The sequence below is a fragment of the Strix aluco genome, chromosome 8 (assembly GCF_031877795.1).
Source record: "Strix aluco isolate bStrAlu1 chromosome 8, bStrAlu1.hap1, whole genome shotgun sequence".
NCBI classification, from domain to species: Eukaryota; Metazoa; Chordata; class Aves; order Strigiformes; family Strigidae; genus Strix; species Strix aluco.
Genome location: NC_133938.1, coordinates 27,121,794 through 27,146,581, shown reverse-complemented (window position 1 = coordinate 27,146,581; position 24,788 = coordinate 27,121,794). Strand labels below are relative to the sequence as shown.

Genomic DNA, 24,788 nt, shown 5'->3' with positions numbered 1-24,788 from the left:
AAGCAGATAGAAGGCACTTTGTACATTAATGCTCATATGCAAGGAAATGGAACATATGCCTGAAGGGTGATAGAGAATATAATTAGTCCAATAAGCTGATGCAGTAGGGTACATAGTTTCATTTCCAGGTCTAATTCTTTTAAATGAGAGAAGGCACTCAGATTGATAGACAGTGACACTAGAAAGGTAACTAGTGAAGAACACACTGGTAAAGTGTATGCTGCTTCTGACAGTCTTTGCATCGTTGAACTGTGAAATTGTGATTATAATACGTGCAATGACTGGAGAAGAAAAGATAGTCTTAATGTTAGCTGATGACAGTTTATGTTTTTGAAGCATTAGAATTCATTATTCATTACTAGTTATTGTGTTTAGTCTCTCAAGATGTAGTTTTTAAGGCACTTGTTGATGTTGGTGTTTTTAACAATGCTTATGTTGATAAAACTGATTATATTTGGCAAACAGAAAAAGTTGTAATGCAGTTGTTCACAATACATTAGTGTGGGGCTTTGCATCCTTTACTCCTTAGTATTAAACCTGTGTTTAAAGTATTTAATATGGACTGCTTTTTGCCTAAAGGAAATGTGTATTATAACTTTGTAATTTTATTGACAAATGCCAATGTATTGAAGACTCCCAAGTCAGTTTTTTTAACAGTTGTTCTGCATCCAATTCCAAGTTTAAAAATACAGGTCTAAAGTCTTGCTATCATGATACTTTTATTAAAAGAGCTCTTTTCTTTAAATACACTGCTCTTAGGAGATGGCTTAAACTTTTAACTGCTTTCTCTATTACTGTCAGTGAAGCTGTGATTTTGAAACTGGAGTTAAAACGAATTCCTGGCTAGGCATTAATATTTCATCTCTGTGTTGGTGCGTGACTCAGCAGCACAGGTTCGAGATGGTTTGGGAGGGAGGGGAGAAACCTAGTGCTTCTGTGTTCTTAGTCAGAGGATACGGTACAGCATTTATGCTGGTGTATGCTGGGGGCATGTCCCCTGGTGCTCCAGGTTGCTCTGTGTTCTGCCCCTCTTTACTCTGGCCTGTGGTTCCTCTTGTATCCCAGGTGTGCTTTTGAACAGCTGCGTCAGGGTCAGCCGCTGCTCTCAGAGAATGCTCTGGAAGAAGTGCCTCTTTGCTTTCTAGCTTGGTCCTTGAATGTCTTTTACAACCAGCTGCATTAACCTGGAGAACACCCTCAGCAATTTTTGAAATGGGAATGCAGCTATAGCTGTGGAGTCCCTGACTTGGAAGCGTTTGTGTTCTGCTTTGCACAGGCTGTATACAGTGAGTGGAGCTGAAGGTACTGCTGTGTGTGGCCAAGTGTACAAACTGTTGAGACCTTATGAAGAGGCACAAAAGTGCTTTGGCAGGGCTCTCACTTGTAGCAGTGTTTATTTCACTAAGAAAAGTGAGTGGCTGACTGGTAGAGTATCACATGGTGAATGTGAGAGGATCAGGTCAAAAAAGCTATATTCTGAGAAAAGAGTGTCCATGCTGTTATCAGTTAAGGGAGGGTTGCTGCGCTTATCTGGAAGCTGGCAATGTTTAGCTGCTTGAGAGTTTGAGGCAGGAAATTTGAGAAGCTGGTGGGCAGTTTGGGAAGTGGTTTCTTCTACTCATCCCACCCTACCTGCAGGTAGCAAACCCTGGGGTCTGCAGCTACTGTTTGCAGGACCTTGTAGTGGCTGCAGTAACTGTTTGCAGGAATGTAAGTGGGTACCTACATTCTAAGAGATGCTAAATGGTCAAAGTAGATTTACATTGGTAAGGAAAAGTACTATTGCCGTTACTTACAGATTATAAAAACTCTTTTATTTGCTACCTGAGTAGCTGTTAAATAACATTGGAAGGCTTCTGTAGCTGCTGGGAAGTTTCAATATGCAAGAGGAGCCACCCAAATGCTTGAGGCAGCAGGTGGCTCTGTAGGATCCTAGTTGTTTGCTCCTCCTCTTAGGAGGAAGGGTCAGCACAAGGCAGGGAGCAGGAAACTGGTGAGAGCCAGAGAGCTCTTGTGGCTCATTAAATGAATGAGGACCGATTTTATGAGAGACTTTGGGAGATTTTTGCAAAAGATGAAAACCATTGGCAATTGAGCAGAGGCTTGTTCCCTGCCAGGTGCCCCTCTCCGCTTTGATTTACTTTCTAACTGTGCTGCTGGCTTTGTGGGCTTTTATTCCCTTTGCAATGCTGATGGAGAGTTGGGTTAGGGTTTTTTAATTAATTGAGAAGGAATCATAGAATGCAAAGTTTTATTAGGGGAAAAAGTAGAAAAAGAGTCCAGTGGAAAGAAATAGCTGAAACAGGGACAAACATGTAGAACTAATTATAGAACGAGGATTTGTGCTGAGGAAAGAAATCATGGCAGGCCAGCCACAATGGGGGATGCTGCTTTGCTGGTCTTGTTAAGGGGTGTCTGGATTCTTCAGAGTTTGGGAGGAACTTCTGGTTGAAATAGTGGGAAATTCTTCATGTCACAGGTAAGAGGAACCTGTAATAGGTCAGTCTAGAAAGGGGAATGGTTCCTCTGTCAGTGACCTGCTGAAAATCACAAACAACTGTCAGCCTAGATTATACACCTCTGATTTATGTTACTCCAGGTCAGCAAAAACATCCGTTCAGTTTAGGGGATTTCCACCAAGTGCCTGGAGCCTTGCAGAATACCACCTGAAATATTAATATGCTCCTTGCCCAGAAGCAGTGACCTACGTAGTCATAGAGAAAACTGTTATCCATGGAATCCATGGAAGCGTTGGTTGAATGCACCTTTGCTATCTTTAGCTCAAGTTTGAGCCCTGAGCTAAGAATCAATGCATAATTACATCTTGGGGTTGGGGGGAAAGGCAGGAAGGCAATATCAGTGTATAAAGAGAAGCTAAGCTTCTCTTTTTTTTTTTTTTTTTTTTACTAGAAAAGACTGCATTCATATCTGTACCTGTGTTTTGCTTTCTCAGAATCAGCTCTGTGTAGTTCAGGAATGTTAAATCAGGCAGAAGGGGAGGGGTGGCCTTGAGAAGCCAAGATGAAGAAGGGCTGGAGCTGAGGTGACTTTGTGTAAAGCAAAACATGATCAGTAACATTAGGCCTGTCCACTTGGTAGTTGGTGGTAGGTCTGGTAGCATAATCGAGGGGGTGAGAGGGGAAAGGTAAAACCAAAAACAGTGTTCAGAAAGTAGATACCTGTCTCTGAGAGGAGTATGATCAGTTTTCAACTGTTGGGTATCTTTTTCTAGCCAGTGGAGAGTTATTAAATCTGGGAAATTTTTCTGCCTCATTTCCTACAAGTGTCTGATAATCTTCCTCACCTAAGGAAGAAAGGATGAGCAACTATAGATGCTTCCCAGAGCATCTGCATTTTTTTCAAGGTTGTTTGGGTTGCAATTGAAGTTAATATACTCACGATAAGAGCAAGAAGCTCTAACAGTCTTGAAAAATCTAGTATTTTTTGTGGACTTTTTGTAGGTTCAGGTGTGGGCATTACTTAGATTCTACATTATTTTTGGTTTATTAAGTTTTTGTGCTGATGAGGTGGTGTAATGGCAAAAATCTTCCAATTCCAATAGCTGTTTCTGCACAGTATGTTACCTTTACCCAAGTCTAGTTGAAATAGCCCAAAAGTTGCTTAGATGTAGACAAATGCTTGCTTATCATGGTCTGTTTGGTGATTATCATGCCATTTTAAGTATGAATTACTTGGGTGGTTGGTTGATGGAGTCAGCTGACAGTAGATGCATGAGACTAGGGAATTTACAACAGAAAAAACGTTTTCTTGTAAGTCCTGGTGGCAGTATTCAGGAGCTGACTTTGATCTCAGAGCGCTGAGAATAGGACGACAGAGGAGGAGTATTCAAAAGCAAACAGGCTGGTGGCAGCAGGTTTAGTCATTGAGCACTTGCAGGCTTCTGGCACTTACTCAGCATAAATTCAGCCTGATTGAAACTACTAAAAAAAACCCCAAAACCCCAAAACAACCCTTTTTATCACCTTTAGTCTGGTAGTGTTAATTTATGTAGATTCTATTCTCTGTATCATATGTCAATGACATTGTTGCTCTTTTGCACTCTAGAAGTGAATTTATCATGTTAAGTGGCCACAGTTTTATAGACAGCATGTAAACTGGTTTCTTATCAAGTATATTTTTTCATTAATACAAGTTGAATATGTTGCGTTTTAATGCATTCTGGGAATATGAAGTACTTCTCCATTTTGTTTTGAAGAGAATTTCTGAGACTGCATGCATGTTGTAACATACTTTCACAAAGATTTAAATTTATATCTTTTCTTTGGAGTCGCCTGAATGATTCTATGCAGCAGGAAAAGCTTACTCTGGTTACAGAAAGCAGAAATACCAAACAGACCTCTGTCTAAAGAAAACAAATTTCCTAATTACTATCCAGGTTTTGTATTGTGAGCAGAACCTAAGCCCCTACCAATACCAAGAGGCGTTCTTTTCAAAAATAATTTCTAAGATATTTCCAGTGTCGTCCATTTAGACATGATGTCCTTATGTTCATAATGATTTACAAGAGTCTTTTTTTTTTCCTTTGTAGAAACGGAAGGCTTTAAAATTGATACCATGGGCACCTATCATGGCATGACTCTGAAGTCTGTAACGGTAAGCTAAAAGTCTCTTCTTAAATGTGTTTTATAGAAATGATAGTGTACCCCTCTCTATATATATTTCTCTTGTCAACCTGCCTTAGGCTCTGGAAGGCCACTTTGGTTGACTGATGAAAATTCTTCTCTGTGAAAAGATAAAATGTGTTTTGATTTGGTGTGCATGTTCTGGAGATCTTTGCTCAAGCGATTTGTCTGCAGTAAAAGGGTGTGCTGGGAAGGGTTTGCTGGCAAGTTCTTCTGGTGGAGGTGCAGCTTTTTTGTGCTTGACTATACTAAGATAGCCAGATTTTTGCCTGCCTTATGTATGTTTGTGAAGGACATCTTTCATAATTGTAGGTGATAAAACTATACTCACAAAACCAAAGTATTTGGAGTATTGCTCTGTCTCCTACTCTGCATTTAGTAACAGTAAACTTGTTTAGTAGTGGAAAAATTTGACCTCTGCATTATCGTTGAAGCTTTCTAGCCTAGTGAGATGGGCTTTTTCTGTATGACTTCATAATGCTGTCAGTGGGAATTGCTACATACAGACATGAGAAAGAGACCCTCAAACAGATTTCCTTTTTTCTGGCCCATATTTGCTTTTGTGGAAGTGGGTTGAATGCTCTCAAACAACTGCTGTTTTGATCTGCTGGTAAGTAGGACAGATGCTACAAAACTAATGTAGAGCCCTCGTTAAGGTTTTTGCCATCTGCATACCTATATAAATCTGATGAATAGACAGCACTAAACACTCTCCTAAATCCATGCACTACTTCTAGTTTGCACTCCTAATTTGAACATAAATTAGTATCTTGAATGTAAATTTCTTAAAAACACTTAGAGCTTTTTCTTATTTGATAAAAGTTCTTGTCCAAGTCTTTCATTCCCAACCTCTTTTGGACTTAAAATACTATTTAAAAAAAAAAGGAAGGGAATGTATTAAGGAATGAATCTACTTAGGTCTAAACAGTGTTGTTTCTAGATTAATTCAGAAATTGATTGGGTGAAGGAAGAAAATAAGCTGTTATGTCTGAAGATTTGTTTTTGAGCCTTGCATGAGTTTAGGTCTGCTTTATGAGGGATCAAGCAGTGTTGTTATACCAAACCCAGGTTTCTGTGGTGTAATGTATGTGTTTCAAGTGGTAATGACTTGGTAAATAGGTTCTGTTTAAATTGCCCCGTGGGGAGGAAAAAGAAAGAAAAAAGGGAAGAAAAAAAAAAAAGGCAAGTTTATAGTGAAATAGAAATGTTGAAATGTTTTAGGCTTGCCAGTATAAAAACTGTAAAAGTGAAGTGATGCACAGTAACTCTAAAAATTATTATTTTTTTTAAGTTTGTTAAAAAATAATTAAGGTTTTCTATTCTAGGAATCTTAGCTCCTGTATTCAGCATACTACCTAGAATTTTGAGGTAGAGCTGTTAAACTGTCGTTGCTGGTTTCTTCCATTAAGAAAGAAAATGTAACTGATACTAAATTACTAGTAAATCTTTTTGCAACATAAACTAGAATTTTTTTGAAATAACTATTTAAGAGGTATTGCATGACTGCACATAAAGCATCATCTGGTGTCATGAGAAATATTAAAACTCCATCTGTCATTTAGTGTTTTTCTAAGAAAGAACTTGTAAGGGATTTTTGGAGCCTTATTTTCCAGACTATTAAAAACGTGCCCTAAATGTTTAGCTCATTCATAAATTGTGGTGATATACTGATTTTGTGTTTCAGATGGGGGAGAAATAAATCTGTTAATTCTGTGGCACAAAAATGTTCATCTGTTTTTGTCTAAACTTTTTGACAGTGGTGGACCACATAGTTCTAACCTATAATCTTCAGATCGTTGTTTTGTATAGAATACTTAATCTCCTGCTGGTTACCAATTTCGTATTATGCTTTTACTCAGGGTTTTTTTTTGTGATTTGGTCCTATTTTTTTATGCTAGACAAAGCTAGGGAGGAAATGGGAAAGTAATTTCTTCCCCTAGAGGTTTAATGGAAAAATACATTATATTCATCGATTAAACCATAGGAATATGGAGGATAGCTTTGGAATTGCGTTCTACCTACATGGTGTCATCTGCTATCCTTATAGTATTGCTATAATCCCTTTTGTGAACTCAAAGGACTCAAAGTGTTAGGTAGCCCTTTGTTAGAGGCTGTCTTCAAGCTTCAGATCCCTAATTTCCAGATGAATGTGAAATTTGAAAGGTTCATTTTTTTACGCCACTGTTCTCCTTTACTTAGGTAGCTCCTCTGTTTATTCTGTGGTGTTTGTTTCCATTAATGTATTTATAGAGAGCAGTCACATTCTCTTAAAAACTTCTTGTTTTGCTTTGCTAAACAAGTCTTATTGTGAAATAAACTTTCAATTCCCATGGGAATTTTCTTTAGCTACTTCAGTTAGAATTTGTGTTTGAGCAGGGAGAAGTAAAATTTCACGGAGGCTTCTAAGTGAGATCCCACCAATGGTTTGTAGAAAGGCATTAAGAATTTCTTACTGCTTCTGAAATTATAAATATTGCCTTGAGAGGGATGAATTACATATTTTACTTTATCTTCATTCTTTATCACTTTTTCATATCTCCTTATTTTTGCTCTAGGTTCCACTTAGCTTATGAGTTGCATGTTGGAAGAGATTGTTTATCCTAGCATGGTGGTTCATTTCAGTGTTTAACATTATTGGTAATACTGTCTACCCTGACACTTGTTCTCTCTGTGTTACATTGATTCCTTTGGCCTCCTTGTCACCCATTGTCCTTTATGTTCTTTGTCTGAAGGAAACAGTTTGTTTTGATGATTAGTCTTCTCTTTCAAAGGTTGCTTGAGCCATTACCTTCCAAAAGTTTTGATCTTGCTTGCAAGTGGAAAAAACTTTGTAGACTTATTATTACCTGGAGTGTAAACTGTGACCCACTGTCTGAAGTTACCCACCTGCTTCTCATGTAAAATGTGTAAGAAACTTTTATTTGTTTGATGATATATTCCCTACATGTCTTCCACTTGCACTCTGCCCTATTGTAAATCTCTGTAATGATAATTCTGAAATGTGCAAAACTTCTGTTTTGTGTTTGTTCTTGCTGAAATGTGAGTTGTCCTAGATGCTTGTTCTTTTTAACAGCAAAACAAAAACTTCTGCGTCTTGACTGCTTTCTTTTCATCAGTGATGTTGGAAACTTTCTTAGCATTCAGAATTTGTGCCAGAACAGATGGTGAATGGTGGGCTTTTTCTGAAGTAATGTCAGCTAAAATAACTTGTGCTGCTGGCAGTTCTTCCCTGTAACTGGGTTTTTGCTTAATTGGCATACTTACTTTCTCTTAGGAAGAACTGACTTATTTAATGAGTTTTTATTGTAAAGGCATGATTTCATTATTCTGAACCTGGAATTGTTTATAACAGGACATCTTCCTCAGAAAGCCTTTTTTTAATACCTGTGGCACCTTCTATTTGCCTGGATTGATAATGTTTTGGAAACGAGTAAGCTAGTGGCGGTGGCTCTTGCTATCTAGATTACGGAGCAGTTCATGTTGCAAATTGTGCAGCAGGACTTTCAGAAATGTACAGGTCTACCTGCAAGCTTCACTTCAAAGCATAATCCCCTGTATAGCAGGGCAACTTCTGTTTTTTAAGTAGGAAAGTTTACTGTTTGAGATGGATCAAATAAGAGCTATGGAAGATAAGTACATTAGTAACTTTTGTACCATGCAGGGTGTAAGGGAATGCTGAGAGAGAATCTTAAGCCGATGTTCTTGACATGTTCTTTCTTACTTATAAATTGGACGTGTTCAGGGCATTAGCTTTCTGCTTTTCTGAAGAGGAATGTTAACTTGGACTCTTTAGCCAGTGTCCTCCAGTGGAAGCCTAGAAAGTGGGTATGACCTTTTACATAAAATGAAATTGAATTTTGGACTACTGGTTTCTGTAACTAGAATGTTTGAAGTATTTAACTGTTACTGTAGCTTGAGATGTCAAGATCAGAACAAACTAGCTATCCGCACCTATGTCAGGATACGGGAGAAGCTGCTTGTTCCACGAGTGTCTGATAAAGCAGGCTTTTACAGATTCATACTAAAGTGTATCCTTTTCCAAGCTGAGTGCATGCTTTGTATTGACTGTGTCCACTTGCAAATATCACCTGTTTCTCCATGACAGTAGTAGTCATGGTGATGCTGGTTTTACTCATCTCTCTCTTCTTTTTTTTTTTTTTTCTTAAATTTGCATGACTTTAATATGAAAGAAAGGAATGGAGTGGTAGCCTGTGGAGTTCTGTGGAAAGATTTCCTCCAACTTCTGACAGTCCTGACTGGTCATGAGCTGTGATTCAGTGTGGTTATAACCTTGGGTGCAAGCAGTAAGATCTGCATAGTACTGCAGTAGGCCCTTGTAAAAATTACTGTGTTGCCTTTGTTAATTGCTGGAAAGCTCTCCTGTTTGTAACTTCTGGTTTCTTTTAGTGTTCATGGCTGCTGAAGCTCAGAAGCTTCCTTTGTCTCTGTTTTTGCAGCTAGTAATGGAATCTGTTGTTGATCATCTGCACTCATAAGCAGCCAGAGCTACTGTTGGTGTTTCTCCTACTGTTCAGTGAACAGGTGGATAAACAGGTTTTTTTTAGGTACTGAGATGATATCCTTACCAGATAGTTTGGGGCTACCCTTGAAGCATCAACACAGTTAGTGAGGGTTTCCGCTGAGGCACTTCACTTGTAGCACACAAATGCAAATTTCTTCAGTGTATTCAGACATGTAAGTTTTATCTCTAGTAAGAAATTCTACTTAAGTTTTCAGTGCTTCTGAGTTCAGTGATAATGTTTTTCCTACAAATTAACAAAAGTAACATCTGTATTTCTAATGTAAACTGCCAGGCTTTACAACAATCTCTCAGTTGTAAAATTACCCTGAGTAAACATGTGATACTATCAGTAATTAAAGAAAATATATTACATTTCAGTTGAAACAAATATATTCCATAGTCCCAACAGAAAACAACTAATAAAAAAAGGGGCTCCCTATGTAAGCCACAGTACAGGCAGACTTTATTTCAGAAGAATTGAAAGATTGCTTCAGCACCTCTAAGGTCAGCAGTGTTTTTCATCAGTTTGTGGTTAGTATTACATCTTGATTAGTTAATTAACTAAACAAAGTGTGTTGCTGTTACTGCCCTCAAAATCTTTTGAGTAAGGTATAGTCTCAGTGATTTTACTATTTTAACTGACAGGTTCTTTAATCTCTGGTGTATTTTCAAAGGATTAGTGCGTAGTAGAATGAAGGGAAATGATAGGTTTCTGGCACCTTAAAGACTGGGCCTTTGGAGTGGAAGCATGTTGGGGCAGAAGCAATCAACATGGTGTATGCACATATTTTATATAAAAGACTGCAGATAATTGGTATGCTTCTGTGTAAGTAGGTAAATCCACAAGATCTTTTTTTAATTTGTTGTGAGGAATTAAGATTGTGATTCAGTGCCAAAACTTGAAATGACTTTTCAGAAGCATATGGGGAATTGGACATTCTCTCTCAATATACAGAAAAATAGCACTTACCTTTAAAAAAATCAATAAAAAATTAATAACTACTTATCCACATGTCACCAGTTTTCTGTGTCATGTCCAGATCTCGTTAAAATACTTGAGAGCAGTGGTATTGAGGGAGGAGTCAACAAAACAACAGACTCTTTGAAAGCACTTGAAATGGGCTCTGAAGCAGAGTGTAATTTCCATGCAGTCTGTGCATAAGCTGGTCATTATTTTCAACGTGAGTATAACGCCAGCCTGCCTGCGCCCCCACTCCCCTCTGTGGGCTGAGCTGCCTTCTGTGAACTCTGTGTGCGTACTGCTCAGTTTTTAACCATCAAGAGGAGGTGGAGAAACCTGTAATAATTGTCTGTTAGGAGAGTGTTCCATAGATGCTGGAGGTAGGGACTTCTGTTTTCATTGGATTTGTAAATTTTTTTTCATGTTAGGTATACTTATCTAATTCAGACATAACCATAATGTTCTTGGTCCCATGAGGGTTAAGGGCTAGGACATGACACTAACTCAAAAAATCCTTGAGCTATAGAAATGGATGTTTCCCCGAACAGTCTGCCAGCAACCTTACACTGCTCTGGGGTAACAGACTAATGTATCTACATTACTCTAGCAACAGTGGTTGAAATGCAACCAAGTTTCCTATGAACTATTACTATATTATATATTTAAGGTCCACACAACAATTTCAGTGGTTGGCATTTAATTGCCTCAGTTGTGTTTCAAACATTAAATAAATAACTCTTCCTTAAAGAGTTTTAGTGTGAATAGTCAAGCTGATAGAGACCAAGGAAAATCACATACAAACAATGCTTGCAAGAAAAATGTGTTAGGTTGAACAATGCTGCGCTCGTTTTCTTGGTGTTTGTAAATCATGTACATCTGTGCCAAGATATCTTGCTATTGCACTGCATTATACAATAGAACTGTCTGTTTTGTTCCTCATAATAGGTTTTATTTTATTTTGAGACTAAGAACTGCATATTCAAGAAAAGAAGTGGATGTTGTGTAACCAGTCATGCATCTGCAAGTTAGGCATTCCTGTGTTGCCCAGTATGCTACTGAACAAAAGAGGGAGCAAGATCTGGAGCCCCATCTAGCTTTGTTACTGAATGAACGTGTCTGAAGTCACTGTTCTGTGTAAAACGCGATTGTGTCAGCATGCTAAGTGTGCTTGTGGCATGCCTGTCAGGTCCTTGAGTGCTTTAAATGGAGGAGTGCCAAGTATGAGAATCCAAAGTATTTCTGAGTATATATTGAAGTGGAGCTTTAGACATCCAGGAAGCTTTACTTAGGAAAGCTTGAGAGCCTTAAAAATTCTTGGTATGAATTTTAAGATGACTTGCTAGTCCTGTCTTGACCAAAAGGTGAATGACAGGAGTTTATTTGCTAGCCTTATGGGTCTCTCTTGAGAAACTAATCTGCCATGTACACTGTGTACTAGGAGTCAGATCTTTTATGAGTGGTTCAGGAGAACATGACCCCAAACAAAAATGTCTAGGAAACTTCATTTATGTTTTTCAAATTGGATGTCCACTTTCTGCTTGAATCCTGTATAGGTGCCTAGATTCATTTGTGTTTCTCAGGTCTTAAGATTTATGTGTGAACCCTATTAATGAAAGTTTTATAGGGCATTGCTCTGATACCAGCTGAACTTGAACTACATTTTTTAAATACTTTGTTCTAATTGTTCTGATCAAATATCATTGGCTTCGCATAGTTTATGTTAAACAATGTTGTCAACATATTTCCCTGTACATATTATCTCCAAATATATACTGAATATGTAATAGCTGCATCTTCAACTTAGAGTTCGTCATCAAATTTCTTCTAATGGGGAAAGAACAACTTAGCTATTATCATAGAATCATCTGGGTTGGAAGGGACCTTAAAGCTCATCTAGTCCCAACCCCCGTGCCATGGGCAGGGACACCTTCCACTAGCCCAGGTTGCTCAAAGCCCCGTCCAACCTGGCCTTGAACACTGCCAGGGAGGGGGCAGCCACAGCTTCTCTGGGCAACCTGTGCCAGTGTCTCACCACCCTCACAGGAAAGAATTTCTGCCTCATTATTTAATCTGAATCTACCCTCTTTCAGTTTAAAACCATTACCCCTCATCCTATCTCTACACTCCCTGATCAAGAGCCCCTCCCCACCTTTCCTGTAGCCCCTTTAAGTACTGGAAGGCTGCTATAAGGTCTCTCTGGACCCTTCTTCAGGCTGAACAACCCCAACTGTCTCAGCCTGTCCTCACAGGGGAGGTGCTCCAGCCCCCTGATCATCCTTGTGGCCTCCTCTGGACCTGCTTGAGAAGGTCCATGTCCTTCTGATACTGGGGGCTCCAGAACTGGACACAGCACTGCAGGGGGGTGTCTCATGAGAGCAGAGGAGAGGGGGAAAATCATCTCCCTTGATACTACGTAGTGTTGTAATTTATTCACCAGTATTGAAGGGTGGTGTAAAGGTCTTACAGACCCAGTAGAAATGAGTATGTGACCAAAAGGTAGTTCACCTTAACATCCCTTCTTCTCCTTGCAAGTTTATCTGCATTTGCAAAAATCATCACACGGGTAGCCATCCCATTGTCTTTGAATAAGAGTTTTAACAAAGCTTTGAAGGTTTCTAGCATGCTTTGCAATTCATGATACAGTAACTAAATCAAAGTTACAGGTCAAGTATTTAATGATCAGCTGAGCCATTTATGTAACAAATGAGAGAGTCAAGATTTCCTTCTCTGTTCAGTTCTTGAGATTCTACCATTGTCATTAGGCCATGTGTGCACTTCACTGCTTGGTTATTTGCTCTTAATGGAGTAAGATACAATTCATTATTTGTGCAAACAGGTTTTCTGAATAAAGTACTTGTTTATATGTAACTTAACATCATAGTCATACCTTTTTCTGAGTAGTAGGAAAGTAGGATAGCTTGATTGTTACCCTAGCAACATCCACAGGAACATGCCTGAAAGCCCAGTCTCACATACGTTTCACTCAAGCTACTTACTGGTACTTAGTTAAGCTAAAGTAAATTCTCCTTTATGTGTGTTTTTATTTTTATAAGTTCTAAACTTTGTCCTTATTGTCAAGGTCCTCTTGAACATTCTTAAGGACTGTTGTTTTAATTTGTGGATTTTGTACTGACGTTGCTATTTTCAAGGTCCACCTCCTTTCTTTCTTGCAATTATGGGTTGGTTTTGGTGGGTTTTTTTCCCCCTTATATTCAATTCTCAGTATGTGGTTGTTAGTGTTTGAATCCAGCCAGAGGATATCTCAGTGTGGCAGACTTCCTTCACAGGTGTACAGTTATTACAAGAGTGTGTTATAGGCAGGTGTTCCTTAGTTCTTGCATCAGAATATGTAGGGCAAAGATAGTAGTTGCTAAACACATCAGACCCGCAGAGCTCACACTGAGGCAGATCTTTGGATGCAAATGTTAATGAAATGCAAAGGTAAAAACCCTGGTTCTCAATCTTTTGGGGGTTGGATATCATTCAGCACTGTTTCAATGTAGTGCAACATCACTAATGAGAAGGTCTAGTTGGAATATCGAAATAGGTGATATTTTTAAGCCTTTAAGGCAATTTCTTCTTGCACTCCTTAAGAAGGTAATTGATTAAGGCTGACTTTATTTTGGTGTCTAACTTTATGTGACTTTTATTGTTCCATTTAAATCCAGGTGTTAATCTGCCTGTGTTTTTTATGCAGCCACATGCTGTTGCTGTTGAATCTGCATCCTTCCTTTCAGGATGTTTAAATGTGTCTTATTTATCATTGCTAGGACAATCTATAGGCAAAGTCCTGGTTTACTCAGCTTTGCTACTGGTTGTCCTGGATACAGTGTGTTTCAGCGTAGACTTTCTCGTTAGGTAAATGACTGTAAAGAGTATATAATGATCTCTGCATTAGTTATGGCTCACTCAGCTAGCGTTTATGCAATACTTGATCATACCTTCTGGAATATACCTGTGATTACGATCTGCTGAGCTGCCATCTGGAGCTGTATTTATGTTTTCACTGAGCAATATGCTATTGTGGAAACTACTTGCATCACTGCTGCTGGAAGGGTGTTTCTTTGGTCTTTATTCATCTAAAACTCTCTTAAGGACACTGCTCAGCTAAGTGAATTAAGGGGACACTTGCATATGTCTGAAAGTGCATGTATATAAAGCATTGAAAGATGTATTGTCTGTCTTCATTTTCATTCACCACTTTCTGTTTTGCCTCTCTTCATTCCCAAAAGGATTGTGGGATTTTCTGGAGGTTTTTGGTTTGTGTCTGGTTTCTAATATTTGTGAGTTGATAAATGCATAGTATGAATATGAATTTCTTTGGGATAAAACATTCTGATTTTCTTTTAAATTGTAAGAACAATTTGCAGGTTTTTTTGTTTGCTACTATATGAACATATCAATCTTCAGTATTTACTATTTAAAATAATAAAGGTCTGTTCAATGTACTTAAAATTCAAATTCATCTAAAGCAGGTGGTAAATTGGAATAAATTGATAAATAACTTTGAGAATTGATTTTTTTTTTTTACACATACATATTTTGATTAGCTAGGGTATAAAACTTCATACAACATGAATATTAACAAAGGATATTTGTATTTTACCTTAAATTACTATTACATTTGTCAAACTAAGTTTTAGGAAGTTGAACTGTTCGATTGGCTTGCTGCTTTAGGAGACTTTGGGTGTATTATTGGAATTAAAATATCTTGCGTTTTTGGCTATTTGAGGTTAAAAGCAGACAACGCTTTTTCTCCATAAAGGTGTATGAGTGGGTTTTGTGCACAAGCAACAGATACACTTTTAAAATTCAGTTAAAAGTGTGAAGCAAAACTTTGGGTGATTAAGCAAAGTGATGTAGTGATGTGATAAGATTGCTTGTAGTTATCTGTCAGTCTAGTTGCTGTAAATTCATAGTACTTTTAATTTAGAATATATTTTTTTAAAATTCAAGGTTTCTTCATAGGGAAAAAAAGTAATTTTTTTTTTTTATTTTTTCTCTATAATAAGCTAAGTTAAGTGGGTATCTCCTCATGCCTTCCCTTGACCTGGAAGGAAGTGCAGTTGATGAGTTAGGGGTGTTTGCTTTCGGGTGTCTTGGTGCTGCCATTTTGAGGACAGAGAGAAAAAAGCACTGCCTGCTTATCCCTCCTTGGGAGCAGTAATTTGAGGGTTTCATTTCCCTGGCCAGCAATTGTCATAAAAATTGACAAAGGCAATAGCTTTTCCACAGGTTTTACTGAAATTGGAAAGTAGGTTCAAAACATACGGTGGAAGAAAGGAGGGAATGTTACTCAAGTAGGCTGCTAACAAATTGGGTTTTTGGGGGGCGGGGGGGACACTCTCCTTTGGAAGAAGGAGCTTGAGGGTGCGTCATGCAGCAGTATTCATCAGTCCTACTTACTAGTTATCTTTGGAGCAGTTAATGTAAATCAGGCAAACAGATTGCAATTTTACTGAAATTAAAATGCAATCCAGTTGTCATTAAAAAAGATAACCTGCCTGATAAATTGTGTTTTACTGTGGTTACTCAGTAAAACAAAAGACTTGTGGTTAGAGAGGGCTTTATAAGGCCTTAAGCCAAATATTTTGTAGCTAATAGTATATACAACGGATTATAATATATGCAACATATACAGCTACCTCATATTGGTCTATAAAATATGTTATTTTTTTAGGGTGATACTGTATGCTGTAACAAACCATGGATTTTTATTGTAGGTTTCACATTTATAATTAGGTCTGGAAAATAATGTCATGAAAAAGCTTCCAAAAATATCTGAACATGAACAGCAGGTGAAATGCAGATTAAAGCAGTAAAATACATATTAGAATACTAAATGGATCATAATGCCATCTTAAAAATTAAAATCTAAAGGGTCTCTGGACTGCCTGGTGTAATGTTACATCTGTTTTTACGGGGTAATTTTATAGTTGGCTCAAATTTCATATGTGAAATTTGAACATGTAAATCAACTTCCATGTTCATACCTGAGATCTTTTAAAAATTGTATTTACTTGTTTGTTACAGTTGCCATTCAGACTAATGGAAGAATAACCTAATCGGGCAGTTTGCTCACCTTTATTTGGGTGTACTAAATGTTTAATAAGGGTAACTTTCATATGCATGTTGTACTGTACAACAAAACCACATGTTCAATAGGTTTCTTATGTTCCTCTCCCTGGCAGTTCTCAGCAAAACTCTTAATGTCCTCTTATTTTCTTCTCTGGAAAGCTGCCTGTAGTTGGCTTGTATGAAACAGTGGGAATTGTAGTTCAATATGAATGTGAAATATGTAGTAAAATATGAATGTGGGTATTAGATCCTTTTAAACAGTGAACACCATAACAATAATCCTTATGCAGGAAGCATTTTATAAATAGAAATCTACAATACACAGAAAATATTTGCAAGTACTATTTTATCACTCCTTTATATGGAGCTGAGAGGAAAAGACTATAAAAGGTAATAAGTACTCAACATCCTCCAGGTTAAAATCAAGAATGTATTAAATTGAAACAGTAGTTACTAGTATACTAATATTTGTGAAAGTTCTCAGTTATGAATAAAAGTCATACCTTTAAGGAAGTAATGTAACTTTTTCTGATGCCTCTCATAAGTGGAATGAAAATGATTGATAAACCTGACATTTAATATTTGGCAAACTTCAAGGAGTTTCTGCCTTATGTTCAGTAAAGTGATGTTTCTTTAGTGAAGCCATATTTAAACTCTATTAAAATGCATAGAGATATATTGATACTTCATAAACATGGCATAACTAAAGAATATTTACAGCTTTGAGAAACAGGTTATGAATTTTTTTTGTGCCCCCCCCCCCCTTTTTTTTTTTTTTTCTTTTGAACAAAAGACTCATTTTGGCTCAAGTAGGCTTGGCCAGTTTCCTCTCCTATCACATTCCCCAGAAGGAAGCTAAATTAATTCTGTCTGTAAGAAGATTAAAAGCTGATGGGGTGGGCAGATGTTTTCTTTTCTCAAGGGTGGTGGAAGTCGAATAAGGTTCTCTGGCAAGTCTGAAGATGATGGGAGGAAAAATGCTTTGCTTCTAGTTATATTGCAGAAAGGCATTTATGCCTTTTCGTAATATGTTTTGGGGTTTTTTTTGGTGGGGAGGGAGGGCTCTCAGTCATTTTTAAACTTCTTGTGCTTTGTGACATTGTCTTGTTGGAAGAAAAAGACGCATTCTGCTTTTATTAGTTCGTTCTAACATGGATCTGTAGTGGATTTGTTACACGTCAGTGTAAATTCTGGTATTACTGTGAATTGTATTTCACTTTTTAATTCTTTGCTTTTCACTGTAAAATACTTAGAACTTTTCTACGTAGAAGGGTATATGTTTATGTAAATCTGGGTTCAGTTAGTTTTCAGTTCTTTTGATCAATATTTTAGTATTTTTCTTTTCTGTTGATGAAGCCCTGGCTGAAGTCATGCTTATCCCTTATTACCAAGCTGCTGTAGAAGAGGCTTATGGTGGACCCTGTGTGCTTTCCAGCAGTATTCACAGGTGTTCTGTTTGATGTAAACTGATTTTTTTTAACCACAGTAGCCTATCATCCATCTGATGTAGCCTCCATCCTGCTGCTGACCTGGGAGCTATTCAGTACCTTAAGTTCACAAGTTATATGCCTTCTTCAGCACTAGATCTTCCTGGATTCCCATCTTGTTTAGGGATTTTGTGACAAATAAATAGACTTCTGGAAGTGTCTTTGCACTCATGCAAATGTTAATCAAAGAGCAATAGCTGTGTGTAGTTTGGGGGGGGGGGAACACTCCCCTGTGTCTGAAGATCTTTTTTTTCTTTCTGGTAGCCTTTGAGTCTCAGTCAGTCAGTGCCCTTCGGGGACTCGAGAATCTTCTGGAACTTCCTCCCAGCCTTCTCTTGTGGCTGCTGAACTCCCCAACACAGGATTTGTCTTAAAAGGTTAAAATCTTAAGTTATTTTTCATTTGCAATTAAACACCTCAGGTCTTTCCAAGGTGAAGCTGTTGCCACCTGAGAGTCTCTAGAAGTCATTAGGAAGTTAAGAGTCTTCGACAAACGTCTCCATTTTCCTGTTAAAGCAAGTGCTTCATAGTTCAGCTGTTCAGAAATAACCTTTTCTCCTTAATACAAAAGATGATGCAATCTAATATGGCAATATACAAGCATTCCTTAAGGCTATATCTAGATCAAGGCACTCAAGCAAATTAAAGCAAATTACCAAAGTGTACAACATCAACATTCATAAGTTATAATGCATTAAATTGCCATTGGCTGATGATGTCTTTAGGAATAAAATTACTTTAGTTCACTGTAGTTTAGTCTCCTTGGTTTACAGTGAGTGAAGGCCAATTTACTCCTGCATTAGAAAGTTCATCTGGGAATTTAATGCATCTAAATTAATATGCTTTGACTTCTCACCTTTACTTGAATCATTATAAACCTTTAGATCTTTGGTTAGCCTAGTAAGTTTGGGAGCAGCTTTCCTGGACTGTCATATGCATATTCTACTGCTCTCGTTGCTGAGGCCCCATATCTTTGTGCTGCGTGCATGTTTACTGCTAGCTCACTTAGGATTACAGCTTCGATCTGAATCAGATCCACAAATAAAATTGAACTATTGCTTTTTGGTCCAGGTAGTAATGGCTAGATTGTATAGAAATATGATGCTATTTATTAACTAGCCTGTAAAGACTGCACACTTTCCAGCATGCACAGTTCAAGATCATCTGGATTTCATGTAGAAAATGTTTTTAGGGATATGGTGGAGTTGAGAACTGTCAATGTTAGGTTAAGGGTTGAACTAGGTGATCTTCGAGGTCTTTTCCAACCTAGATGATTCAGTGATTCTGTAAATGTGATACCTTTTAAAATTTTCATAATGCAGTTTTTCTGTGCCTATTAAAAAAAAAAATAAAACCAACATTGTAGAGGTCTCTTTAACTTTTGGTTTTATTTTAGTCAACAAACCCAAAGGTTTTGCTTTCAGTTTTATGTAGCATGCTTGGGGTCTTTAAGGTAAGAAGGGAATAGGAAATTAAATTGCTGTGGATGTTTAATAGAGAAACTGTTTATTTTAGGGCATAGTCACTCATTTCACACTTAACTTCAATTGTCATTATACAAGGAAAAACACTCATTTCCAGCACTTACACTGATCAGTTGAAGCCTACTGCTTAAAATTCATCCTCTCATTTACTTACATAAGCTGCTTAGGGCAGAATGTTTTGACTTACAATTTCTTCGGTGCTTGTCCTGCCTATGTATTTCCCCAGAAGTGTGACTTTCCTTTGTTTTGCATCTTTTATCTCTCTGTTTAATAGAAAGAGATCTACTATGTAACTTACTGAAGTGTCTCAGTGTTTGAAGTTTAGAATAATGGACAATAATTACAAAGTATTTCTGCTGCTTTTTTTGATATTTTTCATTTAATGTCGTTAGCAGCAGCATAATAAATTTATTGATAATTTCTACTCCCATACTGTATGTATGGAGGATAATATAGTCTCAGATGAAAACATCCCTATAGGTGAATTTCTGTGTTCTATCCTTAGACTTTTTCAGTAAATGGGGAAATTCAGGTAACATTTCTGTGAATTGTTGGATAAATTTTATCAACTGTTTAGGGAGGGAGTGTTGGTAACAACTGGTCCTAATCAACGTTTATTTATATTTATTGGATTTTTTAAAATCTGTATTGGTACATTGGTGAACCATTGAAACAGGTCAGTTTGATTTGGTCTGATACCATCTGATGCCATGGTTAAGCAAAGAGTTGGTCTGCAATATATGACCAATTCTCTGATGACATCTAAAGGACTCTAGCTTGTTAGCAAGCTTTGAAAAGGTTGAATAGAAAATTCAGAAACTGTGTTTTGGTATTTATCAGAACCAGTCAGGTTTGTGTCATCTCTTCTGAATGGGTCTTAAAGTGATGTTTAGGGAGTTAATGTTTGCTTGTTTAAAACAAGACCAGTTAGAAATTTCGCTGAGAAATTTCACTGAGTTCCATGATTAGTGTGTTCTTGAGTTGTTTGGGTAGGGAGGGAGATGGTTATGGAGCTTGTTTAGAAAAAAGCTTATTTTTTCATACTGCATCTTGCAGAGGAGATTCACTTCTAGTGGGTTACCACATATCTCTTTGATAACTTGAAAAAAGTTTAGCTGTGAAGGGGTAGTTGTCAAAGGTAAGTAAGACAGCAAGAAAAGAAAGCTTTATTGACCATTATAAAACCTATTCCGTTTCTGTTGACTTCCCAAAAGCTGTGGACAAATCTGAACATGGATTCTTGTGTCTGTATTGGCCGCTGAAACCAATGAAATGCCAATTTTCTGTTGGCCTTGGTGGGAGGCAGTCTTCTTTTTTTCTATGGCAACACATCTCATTGTGATAATTTTTCCCTTCAAGTAACTGACAATGACAAAGCCAATGTGAAATATGTTCAGCAAATATGTAAAGCTATTTTTGCTCAAGAGTCTTTAAGTGTCACAGAAAAAAATGGAAGCTATCCAGCACCTTGCATTATACATCTGGGTATGATAAACAGTGTGAAGGCCAGCTACTCAACCTTCTGGCATGGTTGAATCAGTCCATCTTTTCAGAGCATGAGCACCTTCCAACTCTGCAATTTATCTTAACTTTAAACTGGATCATAGTTGTATATGCTGAAGTGACTGTATTGGTGAATATTTTCTTTTAGCACTTCAAACTGATGCAGAAGTACTTTGCTATGTCCTAGCTAGAATATGATAGCATGTACTGCTTTCTGCCCTTCAATTGTACATGGGTGGTGAGAAAAAAAGAAAAGACACTTAATGCTCATGATCAGTTTTGTCATAAACATTCTAGGATTCATCTGTTCTATGAGTAAATCAAGGTATTATGGATCCAAGTATTATATTAATACTTTAGGTGCTAATACAAGTCCAAGAGAATATTCTGAGAAGAAATGGGGGACAAAAACTCCCTTTATTCCACATAAAATATTTTACAATGAAAAATTTTTAATACAGGATTCATAGATTGTTTTACAGAACTGGAAGAGGTAAAATATTAATATTTGACTAGTGGTCATAAGGAGTCTTACGTTCAACAAAAGTAGTGTTTCTCAAAGTCCTGGTTTATAGAATGTGTGCACAAGATGTTAGAGAAAGCATGTGTCCATGTGCATAACACTTCTTGATGAATAGGAGGAGGGGTAGGGAAAAATGTAATTGTGTACTTTATTCTAGTTTTTCCATTCCACTCTGCTAGCATGAAATTTGGACAATAAATCATTCAAACTGTTTAACTTCTAGTAGAAAATGAGGAAATGGTGGAAGGGAAAAAAAATTAAAAAGTGGTTGAGGGATCCAGACAATGCATTTTCAAATTAATATGACAGCATTATATTTTACTCAGGCTTAAAGCCCCAAAATTATTGGCAGAAGGCTGTTATTCCTTTATTAACTTTAATGTAAGTTGGATATCTGAAGTTGTTTGCAGCAACCATTTCACCACTGAACTTTGATTAGAAAGAAAATCATACCTTTGCTGGACATAACAAGCAAACTTGCCTACTTCTAAAAAGGGGATAATTTACAGCTAGATAGTATGAAGTAGTCACTGGCTTTTAAGTCTGAATAAATTATAATTTTTGTAAAGTAAAAGAATTGTGATTATCATTTTTCCTCTAATATTTTTTTCTAAACATTTTGGGAATTTAGGAAAAATATTAGCTTTTAGTAATGTGGTTGGCTTCCAAAATAGATAAACTATCTCAGATTTGGTGAAATGATAGAAGTAATCTGCTGCATCAACTTTTAAAAATCATTTCAGATTTGAAAGATAGAATTTTCTCATGATGTTAACAGAGGCATTATTGAAAATACTTTTCTCCTGAAGATACGTTTATATAGGAACAATGTGGTTTCTGTGGGCTTGTTGATTTTTTGGGTTTTGTTTTTTTGCTGTTGGTGGTGGGGTTTTTTTCCCTTTGGTATGCCTTGGTGTGCTTACAGTGTAAGCTTTGTAATTTGCTTTTTGAGGAACAGATGTGTTAGTTGTCCCCTCAGGTATGTATATGATATTAACTTTTATTTTAGAGTCTTAAGTAATGGTAAGAGTACCTCTGAATTGTAATCTTGTTTCCTTAAATTATTGGGACATAAAAATGTTACCCTTTTCTACATTAAAAAAACAAATAAATACAGTACTTTAAATTATTCAGAGATGATACAATGGGAAATTGGTTATTCTCTTGATTCAGAAGGCTGGATAATTGAGTTGGATTTTTATGTCTACAAAAATCAATGCCTAGGTGGACTTTGGAGGAATGCCTATAAAAAGACTGGCATTTGCATTAAGTGGCAGTACTAAATTTTTGACTGAGTCACAGATGGTGTTTTCCAGTGTTTCATTTTTGTTTTATCATCTTGCATCAACCTATATGTTATGGCACAACAGGCTGAAATAATGACGTAGATTTTACTTTTTTTGTATACTAAATTCACGCTTCTATTGGAAGTGATGACAGCGACATAGAAATCCTGAATGAAACCTAGAATCTCTGGGGTTTTTTTTCAACTTTTCTTAGACCTCAGCGTATTTAAATGCAGGATGTATTAAATATTTAGTAAAGGCAGTAAGCAAGGATTTTGTTTTCCTTGGTGACTTGTTTGGTATTTTATTAACAAAGGATTTCTTGTGGCAGTAGTTTCTTGTTTTAAACTTGGAGCTTACTGAGGTGTGGGAGCACTTGGCCTTTCTAGAAGAAAAGATGTGGTGGGGTTGTGGGGTTTTTTTTAAGTGTTTTTATGATGGCATGGACGTTACTAGTTTTTATTTTAATACAAAACTTTAAACAGCGTTAACAGAGAAAGAACTGAGAATACTCAACTTTTTGAGGTCTTTTTTATGTTGAAAAAATTAATCTCTTACCTCCTTGCAACCCCGGCTATTTCCTCTAGTCTGATTTTTGTTGTCTCAGGAAATTTTAAACCGTTAAGGATTTCACACTGTTCTCAGTTTCTTCATGTTTTCCAGCTGAATTAATTGCAAGACAATATCAAAGCTGTTATCCTTAAAATGTTAGCATGAGAAATGTGTTTCACACGCTTCTCTTTCTAATGAGGCAAAGAAAGAGACTTCTCCATTATGCCCACACTGAGCATCTGGGAGATCAGAGTGAGTGGTTCACCAAATAGTCATATTAAACAGTTGAAATGTAATATTAAATAAAGCTAAATGGGCTAAAAGGAACCGGATGCACTTGTTCTGATGCACTTGTCCTCAGAGGGATACTTATATATTCTTCAGTACCCTTTGGCCCCCAGTGAGGTAAAGCAGCTTGCAGTGTTTTCTTATTTTAAAAAGCATATATGGGTTACAAGCTGGTAAAGATTGTAGAAGAACACTGGTCTCCTCTTCCTCCTCCTCCTCCTCTTCCTCCTCCTCTCTCAGGCAAATGATATCTGGAAGATAGCAGCAGCTATTGAATTCACTCTTCAGAAAGCATATTCTTCTCTCAAGCCCTCCCAGGCAAATGAAAGCCCTCTGAAAAAAATCCTGTCAAAGATTTTAGCAGTCTCCTCTACCCTGTAACTCAACTGTGCACAACTTAACCATTCAAACAGAAACCTTTGAGAGTACATAAAGCTTTAAGCCATGAGTTCTCCCTATGCTGGAGGGACCTTTTTTTTTGTTTTTATTGTTTTGGTCAGAACGTTTTGACCACAAACATCATCTTGAGAAAAGCAAAGGGAATGGTTCGTACCCTGTAGCTTGAGTTGTACAGCAGTTAGTTCATGAACCAAAATGCATCATTACTATCATCCAGTCAGTGTTATCATGAAAACTGTCAGATTTAAATGCTTAAGAGAGCTCTTGTAACTGTTGCCATGGTAATAGCAGAAGGGCAACATGGTAGTTTTCATCCATATCTCATGTTCAGCTAAATTCCTTTGCAGTCATTTAACTGTGAAAGGAAGGTAACATATTGTACCAGGTTAGGCTTCTTTTGGGTTAACCAGGGACAGATGAAGACTGGGATTAATTCTTTCTTTGAAAATGAAATGTAAATCCTAGATACAAGTGATCTAGGTTTCTTTACTTTTGGTTTGACTATGTGCTGAGATTCCTATATATAAAATACTCTGTCAAGTTACCGACCTGCTGTTCGTGCCATTGTGTCATGCCTTGTAATTACTTTGGTTCAGGCTATAATAAAAAGCAAGTATGCACTACAATCACAAACTAAGCATTGTGTTAGCAGAATGGATTTACCTATTAGATTTTTATTTTCTCCAGAAGGGTAGAAGTGCAAACACTTATCACTAGAGATTCAGATCCTGCTTGCTAGTTTGGCCTTGCTTTTAATGTTTTCCCTTATCAGTGAGCCTGCCCTATATTTTTTTTAATCTGCTACGTTTTTAGTTTCACTCTTATGTCTTCTGACATTCAAGAGCTTTTTTAACTGATGTGCTAAGTTGTTCTCCACAGCCCTCCCTCAGCCTCCCGCCCCGGAAAGCCTTTGACTTCACTCTTGTGGTGGGTACAAAGCAAAGACAATGTTCTCTCCTTTCTGACCTACATTTTCACAGTGCAGTGTGGCATGGCTGGCAGTGCAGCTTCCCTGCCTCCCTCCTTCCCCCCGTGCTCCCCTCACAGAGTGGCTAGGTCTTG

General features: G+C 37.3%; 1 protein-coding gene across 1 annotated transcript in view; it reads left to right on the top strand.

Moving 5' to 3' along the window:
- Positions 1-24,788, top strand: part of CDC73 (cell division cycle 73) — a 112,000-nt gene that overhangs the window by 32,843 nt on the left and 54,369 nt on the right. Inside the window, exon 10 of the mRNA XM_074832759.1 lies at positions 4,550-4,614. Coding sequence (XP_074688860.1) covers positions 4,550-4,614 — 65 coding nt within the window. The remainder of the gene's footprint in view (positions 1-4,549; positions 4,615-24,788) is intronic.